Consider the following 17913-nt stretch of genomic DNA (forward strand, 5'->3'; position numbering starts at 1 on the left):
GCAGCTATGCCCTCACCTGTGGTACAGTGCACCCGGCCTTAGGGCTGTAAGGCCTGCTAGAGGGGGTGACTTACCTATGCCACAGGCAGTATTTTGTGTGCATGGCATCCTGAGGGGGATACCATGTCGACTTTGCCTTTTTCACCCCAACAACACACACAATCTGCAACAGCAGTATGCATGTATTAGGTGAGGGGTCCCTAAGGGTGGCACAACACATGCTGCAGCCCTTAGAGACCTTCCCTGGTCACAGGGCCCTTGGTACCACTGGTACCTTTTACAAGGGACTTATCTGTGTAGCAGGGGTGTGCCAATTGTGGAAACAATGGTACATTTTTTAGTGAAAGAACACTGGTGCTGGGGCCTGGTTAGGAGGGTCCCAGCACACTTCTCAGTCAATCAATATCAGGCAAAAAGTGGGGGATGACTCCAACAGGGAGCCATTTTCCTACACCATTATATTGGCACGGGCATACAGTTTTACTGATAAAAGTATATAGTGCATAAAAGGTTCTGGTAATGTCACCACCTAGTGTATTGATCTGTTTTGATTGTATTGAAATATTTGTTTTCACCGCACTTCAGAATTACCTGACATGCTTCTTTTGTGCTTTTCTAATTATGATATATTCTGAAATATATGCACAGTTTATTTACAGACATTTAAATTTAGTTATGCTGAAGAAAAAGAAAAAAAACAACATCGTACAGCCTTCCCTCAGCTCACCCCTAGTAGCCAGCACGACTGTCACATAAATCCCTTCATTTTTAAGTCAGAGAAAGAAAAGTAAACCACAAGCTCCCTGGAAGAGAGAGGGACATTTGACTTCTGTATTTGAATGCACAGCAAATCTTTACAGAAATCCAGCACTGGTGCAAGAATACAGTAAATAGGGCTTGGGCAACAGAAGGGAGAAATTCAAGCTGGAAAGCCTAAAATAAACAGCCAGCAAACAAAGCAGGAAAATGTCAGTAACAAACCACAAAGTCAATGATAAGCAATGGGTAGAATGTATTCCATGGGAAGTTTTCCGAATGTCCCCAAGATGTCATTAGCAAACCAGACAGCTGCGATGTCCGATAGTTTTTGACCTAAATAAACACGGTCTTAAAAAGGTTTTTTAGGTAAAACATGCACTTGCTACATTTACTCAGTGTACAACTGCAACATGATTATGATACAAACCCTCTTTCCATCAAAATCTCCTTCAAGGCAGCCAAGAGCCTCAGATCTCTGGCCAAAAAACTCTCCAAAAGAAAGTCTTCGGTATCTTGCATCATCATCTTCAAGTTCATGAGCTACATGGGATGCCCTGAGATATGGGTGGTTGGAATTTAGTTTCCATGATGTGTCTCCAAGTCCAAGAGTTATGTCAGCAATATCCATAACCTCTTCCTAAAGGGAAGAAAATGGTCTTCAGCAAAGTTTTTAAAAAATGTCCTCACTTGCATGACACTAGTGAAAATAATTTATTTTCTTTACCTCTCATAGTAAAAAGGCAAAATTAGTTTTTAGTAATTATGAAAAAGTTCTGATCACTTGGAACAGTTTAATCATACTTTTGCAGATTAGTATGCCAGTTTAAAAAATGGTTTTTAGAAGCAGGACCCCCAAAGGGAATATCACGTAAGTAATCCATGTTCTTCCATTACAAAAACTACTTTACCAGGCAATTGTTACATGAAAAGAATTATAGACAGTGCCCCAGCTTCATTTACTACTAAAAACACGAAAACCAAGCATTAGTGTCTCCTTAACAAACTAAACAAAAATAGACTGAGAAGCATGGTAGGGTGTGTCCTTTTGGCTTAAAAAACTTTTCAGAATATGCAATAAATGTTTGTGGGGATGATGAAAATTATTTTGGTTTTATCTTTTATAGCATATAGCCTGCTATTTCAGCCCTTCAAGTGGCCATCTGTTTGTAAAAGTCCAATGGTCCTAAAGCATTCAAAACACATGACCAAAGCAAATTAGGCAAATGCAAAGAAAACAATTGATTAAGGTTACTTTAGAAAAAAAAGCCAGAAAGCATCTTATGCTCATGTACCATGGAAACTATGATTATTACCCACAAAAGAAACTTACTTCAAAATCTAACAAAAGCAGTGCTTCAGTATAGTGAACAAAAATGCTTTGCTAAGTGCATGACAAACCATAGAGATATCCCTGTTGTAAGGAAATGCCTCCTTGGCATGGTTACACCCCGACGGTTTGCCTTTGCTGATGCCAAGTTATGATTTGAAAGTGTGCTGGGATCCTGCTAACCAGGCCCCAGCACTAGTGTTCTTTCCCTAAACTGTACCTTTGTCCCCACAACTGGCACAACCCTGGCACCCAGGTAAGTCCCTTGTACATGGCACCCCTAGTACCAAGGGCCCTGATGCCAGGGATGGTCTCTAAGGGCTGCAGCATGTTTTATGCCACCCTGGGGACACCCCACTCAGCACATGCACACTGCTTGCCAGCTTGTGTGTGCTGGTGGGGAGAAAAGGACTAAGTCGACAGCGCACTCCCCTCAGAGTGCCATGCCAACCTCACACTGCCTATGGCATAGATAAGTCACCCCTCTAGCAGGCCTTACAGCCCTACGGCAGGGTGCACTATACCACAGGTGAGGGCATAGCTGCATGAGCAATATGCCCATACAGTCTGTAAGCAAAACCTTAGACATTGTAAGTGCAGGGTAGCCATAAAGAGTATATGGTCTGGGAGTCTGTCAAACACGAACTCCACAGTTCCATAATGGCTACACTGAAATCTGGGACGGTTGGTATCAAACTTCTCAGCATATTAAACCCACACTGATGCCAGTGTGGGATTTATTGAAAAATGCACACAGAGGACATCTTAGAGATGCCCCCTGGCACTCCAGCCAGTGGAAATGCCCGCAACCAGGACAAGCTCATACTTTTGGCAGGAAGTCCATAGGGATAATGAGAAAAACAAGGAGTCACCCCTCCAGCCAGGCCCACCTCTAAGGTGACCAGCGCTGAAGTGACCCTCACCTTGAGAAATCCTCCATCTTGCTTTGGAGGAGTAGGACCAATAGGGATAGAGCCGTGCCCCTCTCCCCAGAGGGAGTGGGCATAAGGAGGGTGTAGCCACCCTCAGGGACAGTAGCCATTGGCTACTGCCCTCGGACCTTAACATTCCTGTTAGGGTCTGCTGAGCTGACAACTCCACAGAGAAGAGAAGGAGACACCAACTGACTCAGCCCCCAGCCCGTCTCCTGCAGCAGCCCCGTGTCGCTGCTGGACAACCATATAGCTGACACAACAAACAATAATAAGGTAGGAAATCTTTGCCAACAATATGGACAGCTTTAGGTAGGCTGAAATTAGTCTCTGAGCCAGCACAATATCTCCACATGGCTTACCCCACTCACAGTTACAGAGAAGTATGCTTATTCCTGTGTCGCCAAAATAAAACAAAATAGTTAAGGGGATTGCCTGAAAAACCCATTGTGCACATGGGGATCTGAACTGTAAGGGCAAAAAGAAGTTCTCTTTAGGGATTAATCTTAGTACACTATAGGAGACCAATGATGTTTTCATATAACCGTGCAACATGGGATTGCTTTACATTAACAGAGAATTACCACACTTTGAACAAATTCATGACACTGTGTTACACATCTGACAGCACATGAATGAATTGGTAAAGAACACTTATTATCACAGTCCTCATTTAATTTTTGTGATCCTTGTGTATTCATTCATGTGCCATAAAATCCACTTTATCTGTCTCTATGTTAGAGTTGAGAATTAGAGGAAGATTAATCTGTATAGTCAAGTTACAAGAAAACAGAGTGGTGGATCAAGAGAGCCAGACAAAACAATATTGGAATCTGCAGCCTTCCTGAGGGGCTGGAAGGTGCCTCAATGATCTGGTTATAGAAGGTGATGGCTTTCTAACTTCCACACTCTGGACGGAGTGCAGAGAGTACCAGCAAAACTACCCTTGTCTCACCTCAAAATGGCCTGGGATGCGTCAGACAAGTGATCAATAAGCTGCTACATTTTCGAGACTGCAATTTTGCACTGAGCCATGGGCACACAGTGGACTCCTTTGTAGTAAAAAAACCATAAGATTGTCAATTTTCCCAGAATTCAGAACAGCAGTTCAGAGAAAAGGGCATCATACATGATGATAAAGAAACTACTGTGGGAAACTGGAAAACCCAGTGCTCTACTTTTTCCAGCCAAGCTAAGTATTCAAATGAAGGGAGATCCCTCTTCTTCAATGGCCCTACAGTGGCAAGGAACAAGGTGGATGGCGGTGGTGGTGGGAACCAGCCACGTAAGGACCTAGTTTCCAACAAACCACAGAAACACAAGAGGAACAGAGGAAGATGGACAGGAAGGGCACGTCGGACAACACAGATCCAGGATAAAAGGGATAAAACCAAGGTGGTGGCTGCAAAGCTGGAAAGCCAGGAAAGAAGAGTGGAGGAACTGTTGGACTCCAGAGAGAAATCAGTGTTTGGTGGAGAGAGGCTAGCAGGCTCCAAGACTAGCAATGCCCCAAAGATTATCCCTTGCACGGCAGATTATATAATACAGCTTAATCAATAAACGCAACACCAATAGACTATTCTTGAATTCTTCTCCTTTGTTCATGACGCAGGTAGTCATATATCCATTGTAGGTTATTAATGTCCTGCGGGCCGGACGTTAAGTCTTCTCCATTTTGCCCTTCCTCTCCCCCCGCTTTCCAGTTCTCACTGGCACAAGCCTTGCGAAAGGCAACATGACTGCAGTTGCTAGTGCTCTCTCAAAGTTTGGGCAGCATGCCTGGATGTGACTGTCCTGGATGGTTGAGTTTGGGGACTTTGTAGCTGCTAACAGATGTTTGCAGAGTTACCCATTACTTTTCTTTCCAAAAGAATGGCGGAGACAGCTGCAAAACATGGTTGGCTGGGCAGGGGATGGCGGTGAAAGCACACTGCTTGATCCTTCACACTAGCTTATGGCAGTAGTACAGCAATTACATGGAACATATCAAGATATTGACCTGGAGTAAGCTTGGATTAACTCTCCCAGCAAAAGGAACAGGCCTAAATCAAGATTTGGGGTTCAGACAGAGTTCCTGCAAAGAACTCACCTCACTAAAAAGGAGAGTCAGACAATACAGAAATTATGGTGTAGAAATGTATCACGTTATATTCACCATGTGCACGCAGAGTCTTGATTTGGATTAGATCCAGCATCCCATCTAACTACTTACCAGAGCTAATAGGCACAGAAAGTTGATATCATAGAGCGAGAAGACTACTGGGTATTGACATTTCAGTGATTAAAGTTTATGGACAGATTTTTCTGGTTAACTTAAAAGATTAGGGGCGTGGCTAAGAAAGATGGCCGACAGGATGCGCTTCTAGGAAGCTCCTTGGCCCCAGGCCTGATCCTGCATTATCCTGCTGTGCCTGGCGATCGGGGGAGCCTTGGAGATGGAGTTTGAGGCTCTGACCTCTGCAGCGGCTTGATTTTCCCTATCGGGGAGCTGGGGGTGCACGGCCCGGTGGTGAGTGGGGGCCTGGCCTGGGCCGCATGGCGGGACCTGGGTGGGCCCCCAGCACTGCCTCATCTAGCCTCTCTGCCTCTCCTTGGGGGTCGCAGATGGATAGGGTGTTCCCTGAGCTTCGGGAGACAGCTTTGTGACCTGTCATTTGCGAGGAGGGGCTCAGAGGTCCTCAGCCTGGAGGTGCAGCAGGTACGCTGCAGTCCAGGCACGCAAGGAGGCCCAGAGAAGGATTGCAGGGCCCCGGCGGGTGGGGTTCTCTCGCCCTCCCTCCTTGGTGGGCCCTTCAATTGAAGAGTCCGCGAGGGAAGCCTTGCTGCGGTGACCGTGCTGCAGCGACCGTGCTGCAGCCCAGCATGGCTCACAAGCTGCAGGCAAAGGATGGGCCCAGGCCCGGGCCAGCAGGTGGGCCGTCAGAGGTCTGTGGATTCGGGCCTGCTGTGAGGGAGATCTGCGGGTGGACAGCAGCCTCGTGGGGCACTGGAGGAAGTGTGGCACCTCGATGTTTAGGGTGGATCAGGCTGGGCCCCTGGAATTGTGTGACTTTGGGGGGAAGGGGGCGAAGGGGATGTGGAAAGACCGACCAGCGTGGGTATACATATACCTGGAGACTGGGTGGACGCAGCTAGCCACTAGCTGGAACAATCCCACTCAACAGGAGGGTAGAGGCACTGGTAATGTTTATCTGACATCTTAGGATCACGAGGTGTGCTGCCCTGGTGAAAGGGGAGCGGGTCAGATACTGTATTGGCGCCAAGTCAAATTGTACTCTAAGAGGTCAGGGGAACATTTTGATGTCCTGGATCTTTGGCGTCCTCATCGGAATTGGCTGTGGGTGTCGTCTTCCTTGCCCAATGTTGACGTCTCTGTGTGGCACTGATCCCGGGCCTGACTTTGAGGAGAAATGCTGAGACACCCTTGAGCTTGGCGTAGCTAACTGGGCAAGGTGAGGGTGGGTGGACCCTCACCTGCCCTTCCTCCTTTAGTATGTGCCAAGATGGAACAGCACAGGCAGGCGGCTCCCTCGCAGGGAAATACTATGGAGCAATACACCACTTCTGCCCCTTTTCCACAGCTCCAGACGTGACAGGGTTGATCAGGGCATGACCCGATCATGCCTCTAACCCTGGGGGAGCCATCCTGTGCTGAACATCTTTCCGCAATTCAGGACTCAAGGGTAAAACAGAGACAGTAGCTATGGAAATGAACCTTCTACGGTCGGGCTTAGAGTAGGTCGCAACTGAACAACGCCTTCTTAGGTTCCCAGAGCGGGAGGAGGGATCTGTTGTGGAGGTCTTTGTGGAGCACTGGATCAGAGATGTGCTGCAACCTGTGGAGCTATCCGGCATGTTCATGGTGGAGCTTGCCCACAGGGAGCTGGTTGCCCCCTCTCGGCCTGGTACCCCGCCACAGGCCATCATTGTGCGCATCCTGAATTCTAGGGATCGAGACTGTGTCCTGCAGATAGCCTGGGAAACTGACAAGGCTGTTTTTGAAAACCAAAGAATCTCAATTTATCCAGACTATGCAAACAGGGTGCAGACTTCGAGGAAGGGATTTATGGAGGAAAAGGACAAGTTGTGTGCCATGAATGTAAGTTGGAGAAAAATGCCACTGTTGGCATGGCTACCCCCTAATTGTTTGCCTTTTGTTGATGCTAGCTATGACTGAAAGTCTGCTGGGACCCTGCTAACCAGGCCCCAGCACCAGTTTTCTTTCCCTAAAACGGTACCTTTGTCTTAACAATTGGCACAGCCCTGACACACAGATAAGTCCATTGTAAATAGTACCCCTGGTACCAAAGGCCCTGAGACCAGGGAAGGTCTCTAAGGGCTGTAGCATGTATTATGCCACCCTGGGGACCCCTCACTCAGCACATGCACACTGCCTCACAGCTTGTGTATGCTGGTGGTAAGAAAATGACTAAGATGACATGGCACTCCCCTCAGGATGCCATGCACACAACCCACTGCCTGTGGCATAGGTAAGTCACCCCTCTAGCAGGTCTTACAGCCCTAAGGCAGGGTGCACTTCACCACAGGTGAGGGCCCGGCTGCATGACCAATATGCCCCTACAGGTTCTAAGCCAATTTTTAGACATTGTAAGTGCAGGGTTGTCATAAAGAGTATGTGGTCTGGAAGTTTGTCAAACAAAAACTCCACAGTTCCATAATGGCTACACTGAATACTGGGAAGTTTGGTACCAAACTTCTCAGCACAATAAAACCACACTTAAGCCAGTGCAGAATTTATTGAGAAACACATACAGAGGGCATCTTAGAAATGCCCACTGCATACCAGCCCAACTACCAGTGCCAGGCTGACCAGTTTCTGCCAGCCTGCCACATCCAGACGTGTTTCTGGTCACATGTGGTGAGTGCCTTTGTGCACTCTGTGACCAGGAACAAAGCCTGTCCTGGGCGGAAGTGCTTCACACCTCCCCCTGTAGGGACTGTAACACCTGGCAGTGAGCCTCCAAGGCTCAAGCCTGTTACAGCACCCCAGGGCACTCCAGCTACTGGAGATGCCCCCCCCCCGCCAGAGACAGCCCCCACTTTTGGTGGCAAGTCGGGAGGAGATAATGAGAAAAACAAGGAGTCGTCACCATCCACCCAGGACAGCCCCTAAGGTGTACTGAGCTGAGGTGACCCCTGCCTTAGAAAATCCTCCATCTTGCTTTGGAGGATTTCCCCCAATAGGATTAGGGATGTGCCCCCGTTCCCATAGGGAGGAGGCACAAGGAGGGTGTTGCCACCCTCAGGGACAATAGCAATTGGTTACTCCCCTCCAACCCTAAACACACCACTAAATTGAGTATTTAGGGGCGACCCTGAACCCAGGAAAACTGATTTCCTGACAACCCGAACAAGAAGGACTGCTGACCTGAAAGCCCCGCAGAGAAGACATAGACAACAACTGACTTGGCCCCAGCCCTACTGGCCTTGCCTCCAGATTCAAAGAACCTACAACAGCGACTCATCCAGCGGGACCAGTGACATCTGCCGACTCAGAGGACTGCTCTTCAACCCAAAGGACCAAGAAACGCTGTGGACAGTGGCTCTTTCCAAACAACCAAGAAGAAACCATATTTAAAGGGACTCCAGCCTCACTCCTAAAGTGCGAGACCCCTACGCTCTGCACCCAACGCCCCCGCTCGTGTCCAGAAAAACCAACAAGGTAGCGAGGACCCCCACAACTGTGACATCCTGAGACGAACCCCCTCCAACCCCACGGCGAAGCCTGCAGAGAGAATCCAGAGGCTCCTCCTGAGCGCGACTGCCCAGTAACAAAGAACCGGAGGCCTGGAAGAAGCACTGCTCTCGCAGCCCCCAGGTCCGAGAGAAACCAACTACCGGTGCAGGAGTGACCAGCAGGCGGACCTCACTGTTGCCCAGTTGGTGGCTGGCCCGAGAAGCCCCCCTAGGCCCTGTCTGCATTGCCAGAGCGACCCCCGGGTCCCTTTATTCGAAACCTGACACCTACTTTGCATACTGCACCCGGCCGCCCCTGTGCCGCTGAGGGTATATTTTGTGTGCCTGTTTGTGACAACTCCCGCCCCCCCTACCCCCCCTCAAGTGCTCTACAAAACTCCCTGGTCTGCTCCCCGAGGACACAGGTACTTACCTGCTAGCAGACTGGAACCTGAGCACTGCTAGTCTCCAAAGGCACCTATGTTATTTGGGCCCGACTTGGATCTCTGCACCTGACCAGCCCTGTTTTGCTAGTGCTGGGTGTTTGGGGTTGACTTGAACCCCCAACGGAGGGCTGCCTATGCCCAGGAGACTGAACCTGTAAGTGCTTTACTTACCTGCTTAACTAACCTGTACTTACCTCCCCCAGGAACTGTTGATTTTTGCAGTGTCCACTTTTAAAATAGCTTATTGCCATTTTTGCCAAAAGTGTGTACACTACTGTTTTAATTCAAAGATCCATACTTACCTGTGTGAAGTACCTCACAATTTATGAACTTACCTAAATTCTAAACATTGTGGTTCTAAAATAAATTCAGAAAATAATATTTTTCTATAGAAAAACCTATTGGCCTGGAGTTTTGAGTGTGTGTTCTCATTTATTGCCTGTGTGTGTACAACAAATACTTTACACTACCCTCTGATAAGCCTACTGCTCGACCACACTACCACAAAATAAAGCATTAGTATTATCTATTATTGCAACGATCAACCTCTACAGGGAACCCTTGGACACTATCTTTACTTTGAGATAGTATATACAGAGCTGACCCCCTACATATGCTATATGGTATTGTATCCGGCACGCTTGAAGGTCATCTCAGGGGGCAAATCTCACTTCTTTGACCACCTGGAGGAGGTCTGGAGATGGCTGGAAATGTAGGACAAAGCTCATCTGAGTGGGTGGAGCCAGGCACACTGCTGCTGGAACAATGGGAGGCTCCAACTGGAGAAAACACAACGAAGACCGCATGGACAACTCACCAAGGCATGGGGGAAGTGATAGTAATAGAACTGAAATTCAACAGGAAAGCACAATGGTGGTTGTTTCCCCTGGCCTGTTTGCTGGTCTCAATCGCTCTACCCAGGCACCTGACTGGGGACCAAAGATGGTGTCAGATGTCAGTAACTTTAATCTTCTTAAGAGAACTGTATTCTAACTTTTTCCTGTATAGGACATGTTATGACTGGGAGCATCTTGTCTATTGGGTAAGAAATGGGGGTTAATTGATCTGGTACAGCTATGGTAGCATTTGCACCCTTATCCCATAGAGGGAGGAGGTACGGCCTTTCTCTGGGATAGGCAGTATTAGAGATACAGGCATGGTACATTTAGAATAGAGAGGAGGGTTCCTCCACTGTTGTGGTAGGATTTAGTGACATATGGATCTACAGTATGTTTTGATTTGTTTTACTGTTTATCCAGGGAGGGAAAGGGGGTTGGGTTTTGTTCAGAACATGCATGTTTATATTTGTTCAATGCAGAGCACACATGTGAGACATGGGTGGGGTGGTGTGGGGGGATATTGGGGGGCGGGGTGCCGGAGGGAGGGGTAGCCATGCTATTTTCCTCAATTATGGAGGGAGAGGAAGCGAGCAGCTGGCGGCTTAAGCAGAATATACATTGTTATCATGGTCCGACAGGTAAATATACTGACCTGAAAGACTACACCAGGCGATACAGAGTGCATTCCCTTCTCCCTTTCTGCAGAGGCATAAGATTCAAATTGCCTGTTTACAGGAAACCCATTTGATGGAGAAGGAAGCTCAGAAGCTTGCTAAGAAATGGGGGGGGGGGGGGGATCTGTTGTTCTACGCGTCATTTTCCTCTTATGCCAGGGGAGTGGTGATATGGGTAGCCCCAGGGATTCCATTTAAACATATCTATAGCAGGTCTCATGTTGAGAAGCGGTATATACTCCTATAGGGTACACTGGATGGCGCGCCCCTCACTATAATCAATACTTATGCACCTAACATGGATGATTACTCCTTTTATGACAATGTAGCTGGGGTGCTGGAGGCTGGTGTGGGTTTCCCCATTGTGTGGGCTACAGACTACAATTGTATTTTGGATGGTGAGAAGGACATTCATCCCTCAAAACAGGGCACTAAACCTTTGATGACGAGATCCCTTACTGAGGCTATGCACAAGCTAAGGTTATGGGATGGATGGAGGGAGCTACACCCGGAAAGTAGGGAATGCACATCACTCAAAGACGCACAACACATATAGCCTCTTGGACCGGTTTCTACTGGGAGGCCTGGACTGTGTGCAGGTGTTGGGCATATCACACTTGGGAAGGTTTTTATCAGATCATTCCCCAGTACTGACGGCAGCTGAAATGGGAAATCGGATGGCTGGGGGACTCGTAGCTGGCGCATGCCTCCGGACTTTCTTACAGACGCTGTGTTTTAGACTTTGGCAGCTGCAATAACAAATGACATGGATATTAATTGGGGCACCACTGCAACCAGGGGGACTGAGTGTGAGGCATTGAAAGCCATTCTGAGAGGAGTGTGTATAGGTACCACCTGTGGTGTGCATAGACAATTGGAGCAAGATCTCAAGAAATATGAGGGGCAACTAGCGGATATACATCGTTGTGAACACCTTACGAGGGAAGCACAAAGAGCAGCTTCGATTGCATAGGGAAGTAAGCAGGAGTTGGAGGATGCCGGATAAGGTAACACTTAGGCCGTACAGACAGCAGCTACACATGTAGGAGGATAAATATGGCAGGTTGTTGGCATGGATCCTAAATAGTGAGATGGAATCACCCCCTATCTTGCATATTCGGAACGCTGAGGGCATACAGGTCACCAACTGTAGAGATATTTTAAGTGTGTTGGCGGAGCATTTGCAAACGGTACTGAGGGCTAGTCCCCACGTGAGAGGTTAGTACGTGCAAGGGTTTTTGCGGGACTTGCAGCTACCACAGTTGGACCCGAAGTGTAAGAGAGAATTGGATAATGAGATTACTGCGGAGGAGGTGGGTGCAGCTGCAGCAGCATTGTCTAAATCCAAGACACTGGGGGGATGGGTTTACTGTTGAGCTTCACCAGACGTACAAGTTACTAACCTTTGGTAACAAAATATCTGGAAGGGACATACTCTAGTTGCAGATTGCTTACCTGAGAATTTTCCCCCAGGCGTCAGACTGGATCTGGAGATTTTTCTTCGAGCAATACCCTTGCGTGTCAGTAGGTGGCGTAGGTCGACTCCAAGGGCGTCGTGGTCACCGTGATGACTTCGAGAGTAGTACATAGACGACAACCTCATGCAGTGACGTCAGTTTCTTTTAACCACTTTCCACGCCAGAGCACAGAACCGCTAAGAACACTGAGATTGGTGTGCCAGAGCTAAGGACCTGAAAGTGGGAATCCCTGTCCCTAGAAATCAGTTCGCAAGCGGGGAGGATGGGTGGGCGGTAAGGAATCTGCAACTAGAATGTCTCTACCAGATATTTAGTTACCAAAGATAAGTAACTTGTACATCTGATAGAGACTTCTAATTGCAGATTCCTTACCTTAGAATAGATCCCCAAGCAATGCCATCCTCGGTGGTGGGCTGCGAACCAAGATCATACTAAGAAGTCCTGCAGGAACAAACGACCAAAGTAGCCATCACGTTGGACCCGACTGTCCAGGCAGTAGTGTTTAGCAAACGTGTGCAGGGACGCCCATGTCGCAGCCTGGCAGATATTCAAGAAAGGAACTCCGCTTGCCAATGCAGTGAAAGCAGCAGTTGCTCTGGTGGAATGAGCACGCCCTCAGGGGGTTGCTTCTTGGCCAAAACGTAGCACATCTTGATGCAAAATACCACGAATCGAGAGATAGTACGTTTTTGCACCGCCTTCCCTTTTTCCGCACCCACATACCAGACGAGTTGATAGTACACTCGGAAATCTTTAGTACGATTAAGATAGAATGCCAAAGCTCTTTTTGGGTCCAGACGGTGGAGTCTCTCCTCCTCATGGGAAGGATGTGGGGGCGCGTAAAAAGTAAGCAGGGTGATGGACTGGCCTACATGAAAAGGCCTTTGTAAGGAAGGAAGCCTTAGTGCACAACATCACTTTGTCAGGGTGCACAGACAAGTATGGAGGCTTGCACGAAAGGGCCTGAAGCTCCTTAACCCTGCAAGCAGAAGTGATGGCAACAAGAAAGACAGTTTTGAAGGTGAGGAGCCGTAAGGGACAATTGTGCATCGCCTTAAAGGGAGTACACATTAAATAAGTAAGGACAAGGTTGAGGTCCCACCGAGGCATGATAAATTGAGTGGGAGGAGATTTAAAGAGTGAGGGCTGATCAGGTAACCTAACAAAGGCCGAAATGGCAGATAAATACCCTTTAAGGGTGCCCAAAGCAGAGCCCTGCAGGGCTAAAGAAAGAATGAACAAAAGAACCTCGTATAGAGGGGCAGAGAGAGGATCAACAGATTTGTTGGTGCACCATGCCACAAATTTATGCCAACAACAGGCATATACAGTTTTGGTGGAGGGACGCCTTGCTGCCAAGATGACATCACAAACTTCAGGTGGAAGATCAAAAGTTGTCAACTGTCACAGCTCAATCTCCACACATGAAGGCAGAGATTGGACAGGTTCAGGTGGCGAACCATCCCCTGTTGCTGCGACAGAAGATCTGCCCGAAGAGGGAGTCTGAGTGGAGGATCGATGGCCATATTTAATAGCTCTGGATATCATACTCCCTGTGCCCAGTCCTGAGCTACCCAGATGACTTGGGCCCAGTCGTTCCTGATTTTCTTGAGAACTCTGGGCAGGAGTGGTATAGGCGGAAAGGAGGCTGGAGTTCCACTTGAGACAAAAAGCGTCTCTGAGCGATTGCCGCCCTGGAAACTCCAATGCGCAAAACAGCTGACACTGCGCGTTCTCTGCGGAGGCGAACAGATCTATCCAAAGCTCTCCCCAATGCTGAAAGAGACCTTGCGCCAACTCCGGATGGAGACGCCATTCGTGATTGGCTGTGCATCGACGGCTGAGTTTGTCTGCTCTGGCGTTGAGAGAACCCGCCAGATGTTTAACCACCAGGGTAATGCCCTGATGTTCCAGCCGTGTCCAGAGACGCAGGGCCTCTTGACAAAAGGTCCAGGACCCTACTCCACCTTGTTTGTTGCAGTACCTCATGACGGTAGTATTGTCCGTGAACACCTGCACTACTTTCCCTTTGAGAGAGGGAAGAATTGCCTTCAACGCATGCCTGATCGCCCGGAGCTCCACAAGATTGATATGGAGCCCAAACTCTGCCAGAGACCTCAGATCTCCACCTCTCCAATGTGGCCTCCCCAACCCAGAAATGATGCATCTGTCACTATAGATAGATCTGGTGTTGAGAAAAATATATATTCACATGTATGTACCTATAGACAGTGTGTTCTTTCACTAACAAATTACCATTGTTCCCACAATTGGCACACCCCTGGCACACAGATAAGTCCCTTGTAAAAGGTACCAGTGGTACCAAGGGCCCTGTGACCAGGGAGGGTTTGTAAGGGCTGCAGCATGTGGTTTGCCACCCTAAGGGACCCGACAGCTAACACACGCACATTGCCATTGCAGATTGTGTGTGTTGGTGGGGAGAAAAAGGCAAAGTCGACATGGCATCCATCTCAGGGTGGCATGTACGCAAAATACTGCCTGTGGCATAGATTAGTCACCCTTCTAGCAGCCTTAAAACCCTAAGACAGGGTGCACTATACAACAGGTGAGGGCATAGCTGCATGAGCAATATGCCCCTACAGTGTCAAAGTCAATTCTTAGACATTGTAAGTACAGTGTGGCCATATTAAGTTTATGGGCTGGGAGTTTATCAAAACGAACTGCACAGCTCCATAATGGCTACACTGAATACTGGAAGTTTGGTATCAAACTTCTCAGAATAATAAACCCGCACTGATGCCAGTGTTGGATTTATTAAAAAAATGCACACACAGGGCATCTTATAGATGCCCCCTGTATTTTACCCAATCCCTCAGTGCAGGACTGACTGGTCTGTGCCAGCCTGCCACTGAGACAAGTTTGAGACCCCATGGGGTGAGAGCCTTTGTGCTCTTGGAGGCCAGAAGTGAAGCCTGCACTGGGTGGAGGTTCTTCACACCTCCCCCCTGCAGGAACATTAACACCTAGCAGTGAGCCTCAAAGGCTCAGGCTTCATGTTACAATGCCCCAGGGCACTCCAGCTAGTGGAGATGCCTGCCCACCCCCGACACAGAACCCACTTTTGGCGGCAAGTCCGGAGGAGATAATGAAAGACTAGGAGGAGTCACCTTCCAGTCGGGGCAGCCCCTAAGGTGTCCTGAGCAGAGGTGATCCCTGCCTCAAGAAATCCTCCATCTTGTTTTGGAGGATTTCCCTAGTAGGGATAGGGATGTGCCCCCGCCCCTCAGGGAGGAGGCACAAACAGGATGTGGCCACCATCCAGGACAGTATCCATTGGCTACTGCCCCCCCCAGACCAACACACACCTGTAGGGAAATGCCTCCCTTGGCATGGTTACCCTCTAAAGTTTTGCCTTTTGTTGATGCTAGTTATTATTGAAAATGTGCTGGGATCCTGCTAACCAGGCCCCAGCACCAGTGTTCTTTCCCTAAACCGTACCTTTATTCCTACAGTTGGCAGAACCCTGGCACACAGATAAGTCCCTTGTAACTGGTACCCCTGGTACCAAGGGCCCTGTAGCCAGGGAAGGTCTCTAAGGGCTGCAGCATGTATTATGCCACCCTGGGGACCCCTCACTCATGCACACTCCCTTACAGCTCGTGTGTGCTGGTGGGGAGAAAATGACTAGGTCGACATGGCACTCCCCTCAGAGTGCCATGCCCACAACCCACTACCTCTGGCATAGGTAAGTCACTCCTCTAGCAGGCCTTACAGCCCTAAGGCAGGGTGCATTTTACCACAGGTGAGGGCATAGTTGCATGAGCAATATGTCCCTACAGTGTCTAAGCCAATTCTTAGACATTGTAAGTGCAAGGTAGCAATAAAGAGTATATGGTCTGGGAGTTGGTCAAACACGAACTCCACAGATCCATAATGGCTACACTGAAATCTGGGAAGTTTGGTATCAAACTTCTCAGCAAAATAAATCCACACTGATGCCAGTGTGGGAGTTACTGAAAAATGCACACAGATGGCATCTTAGAGATGCCCCCTGTATACCAGTCCGACTCGTAGTGTTAGGCCATACAGTTCCTGCCAGCCTGCCACAACCAGATGAGTTTCTGGCCACATGGGGTGAGTGCCTTTGTCACACTGTGGCCAGGAACAAAGCCGGCACTGGGTGGAGGTGCTTCTCACCTCCCCCTGCAGGAACTGTAACACCTGGCGGTGAGCCTCAAAGGATCATGCCTGTTACAGTGTCCTAGGGCATCCCAGCTAGTGGAGATGCCCGCTCCTCCGGACACAGCTGCCACTTTTGGCAGCAAGTCCGGAGGAGAAAAACAAGGAGGAGTCACCCTCCATTCGGACAGCCCCTAAGGTGTCCTGAGCTGAGGTTACCCCTGCCTTAAGAAATCCTCCATCTTGGTTTTGGAGGATCCCCCCCAGTAGGAATAGGGATGTGCCCCCATCCCCTCAGGGAGGAGGCACAAGGAGGGTGTGTCGCCACCCACAAGGACAGTAGCCGTTGGCTATGCCCCCCAGACCTAAACACACCCCTAAATTGAGTATTTAGGGGTGACCCTGAACCCAGGAAATCAGATTCCTGCAACCTGAAAGCCCCGCAGAGACGACAACTGACTTGGCCCCAGCCCTACCGGCCTGTCTCCAGACTAAGAACCTGCACAGCGACGCATCCAGGGGGGACCAACGACCTCTGAGGACTCAGAGGACTCACCTGCACCTAAAGGACCAAGAACCTCCAGAGGACAGCGGCTCTGCCCAAAACAACAACCAAGAAACCAACTTTAAAGAGACTCCAACTTCCTGACAGAAGCGCAGTCTTCACACACTGCACCCGACTGCCCCGGCTCGAGTTTGGAGAAACCAACACCGCAGAAAGGACTCCCAGACGACTCCAACGACATGGACACCCGGAGTCAGCCTCCCTGCACCCCCACAGCGACGCCTGCATAGAGGATCCAGAAGCTCCCCTGACCGCGACTGCCTGGTAACAAAGGAACCCGAAGCCTGGACCAAGCACAGCACCCGCAGCCCCCAAGACCTAGAGGAACCACCTACCAGTGCAGGAGTGACCAGCAGGTGGCCCTCATGCTAGCCCAGACGGTGGCTGGCCCGAGAAGCCTCCCTGTGCCCTGCCTGCATCGCCAGAGTGACCCCCGGGTCCCTCCATTACTTTCAATGACAAATCCGACACCTACTTTGCACACTGCACCGGGCACCCCCTGTGCCGCTGAGGGTGTGTTTTGTGTGCTTGTGTTTCCCCCTGCCCCCCCCCCCCCCCCCCCCCCACGTGCTCTACAAAACCCCCCTGGTCAGCTCCCCGAGACTGGAACTGGAGCACCCCTTTTCTCTATGGGTGCCTATGTTGTTTGGGCCCTCTTGACTTCTGCATCTGACCAGCCCTGTGTTGCTGGTGCTGAGGACTTGGGGTTGCCTTGAACCCCCAACGGTGGTCTGCCTATGCCCAGGAGATTGAACTTATAAGTGCTTTACTTACCTAAGAAACTAACCAAAACATATCTCCCCCGGGAACTGTTGATTTTTGCAGTGTCCGCTTTTAAAATAGCTTATTGCCATTTTTGCCAAAACTGTGTATACTATTGTTTTTAATCTAAGTTCTATACTTCCCATTGTGAAGTACCTTGCATTTTATGTACTTACCTCAAATCTTGTGGTTCTAAAATTAAGAAAATATATTTTTCTATATAAAAACCTATTGGCCTGGAGTAAGTCGAGTGTGTGTGCTCATTTATTGCCTGTGTGTGTACAACAAATGCTT

The 17913-nt window shown here is 49.0% G+C and overlaps 1 protein-coding gene across 2 annotated transcripts in view; it reads right to left on the minus strand.

Moving 5' to 3' along the window:
- CEP192 (centrosomal protein 192) overlaps window positions 1-17913 on the minus strand; it is a 1702116-nt gene that overhangs the window by 1278979 nt on the left and 405224 nt on the right. For both annotated transcript variants that reach the window (XM_069219927.1, XM_069219928.1), the window contains one exon: window positions 1187-1396. In XM_069219927.1, coding sequence (XP_069076028.1) covers window positions 1187-1396 — 210 coding nt within the window. The remainder of the gene's footprint in view (window positions 1-1186; window positions 1397-17913) is intronic.

The sequence above is a fragment of the Pleurodeles waltl genome, chromosome 2_2 (assembly GCF_031143425.1).
Source record: "Pleurodeles waltl isolate 20211129_DDA chromosome 2_2, aPleWal1.hap1.20221129, whole genome shotgun sequence".
NCBI classification, from domain to species: Eukaryota; Metazoa; Chordata; class Amphibia; order Caudata; family Salamandridae; genus Pleurodeles; species Pleurodeles waltl.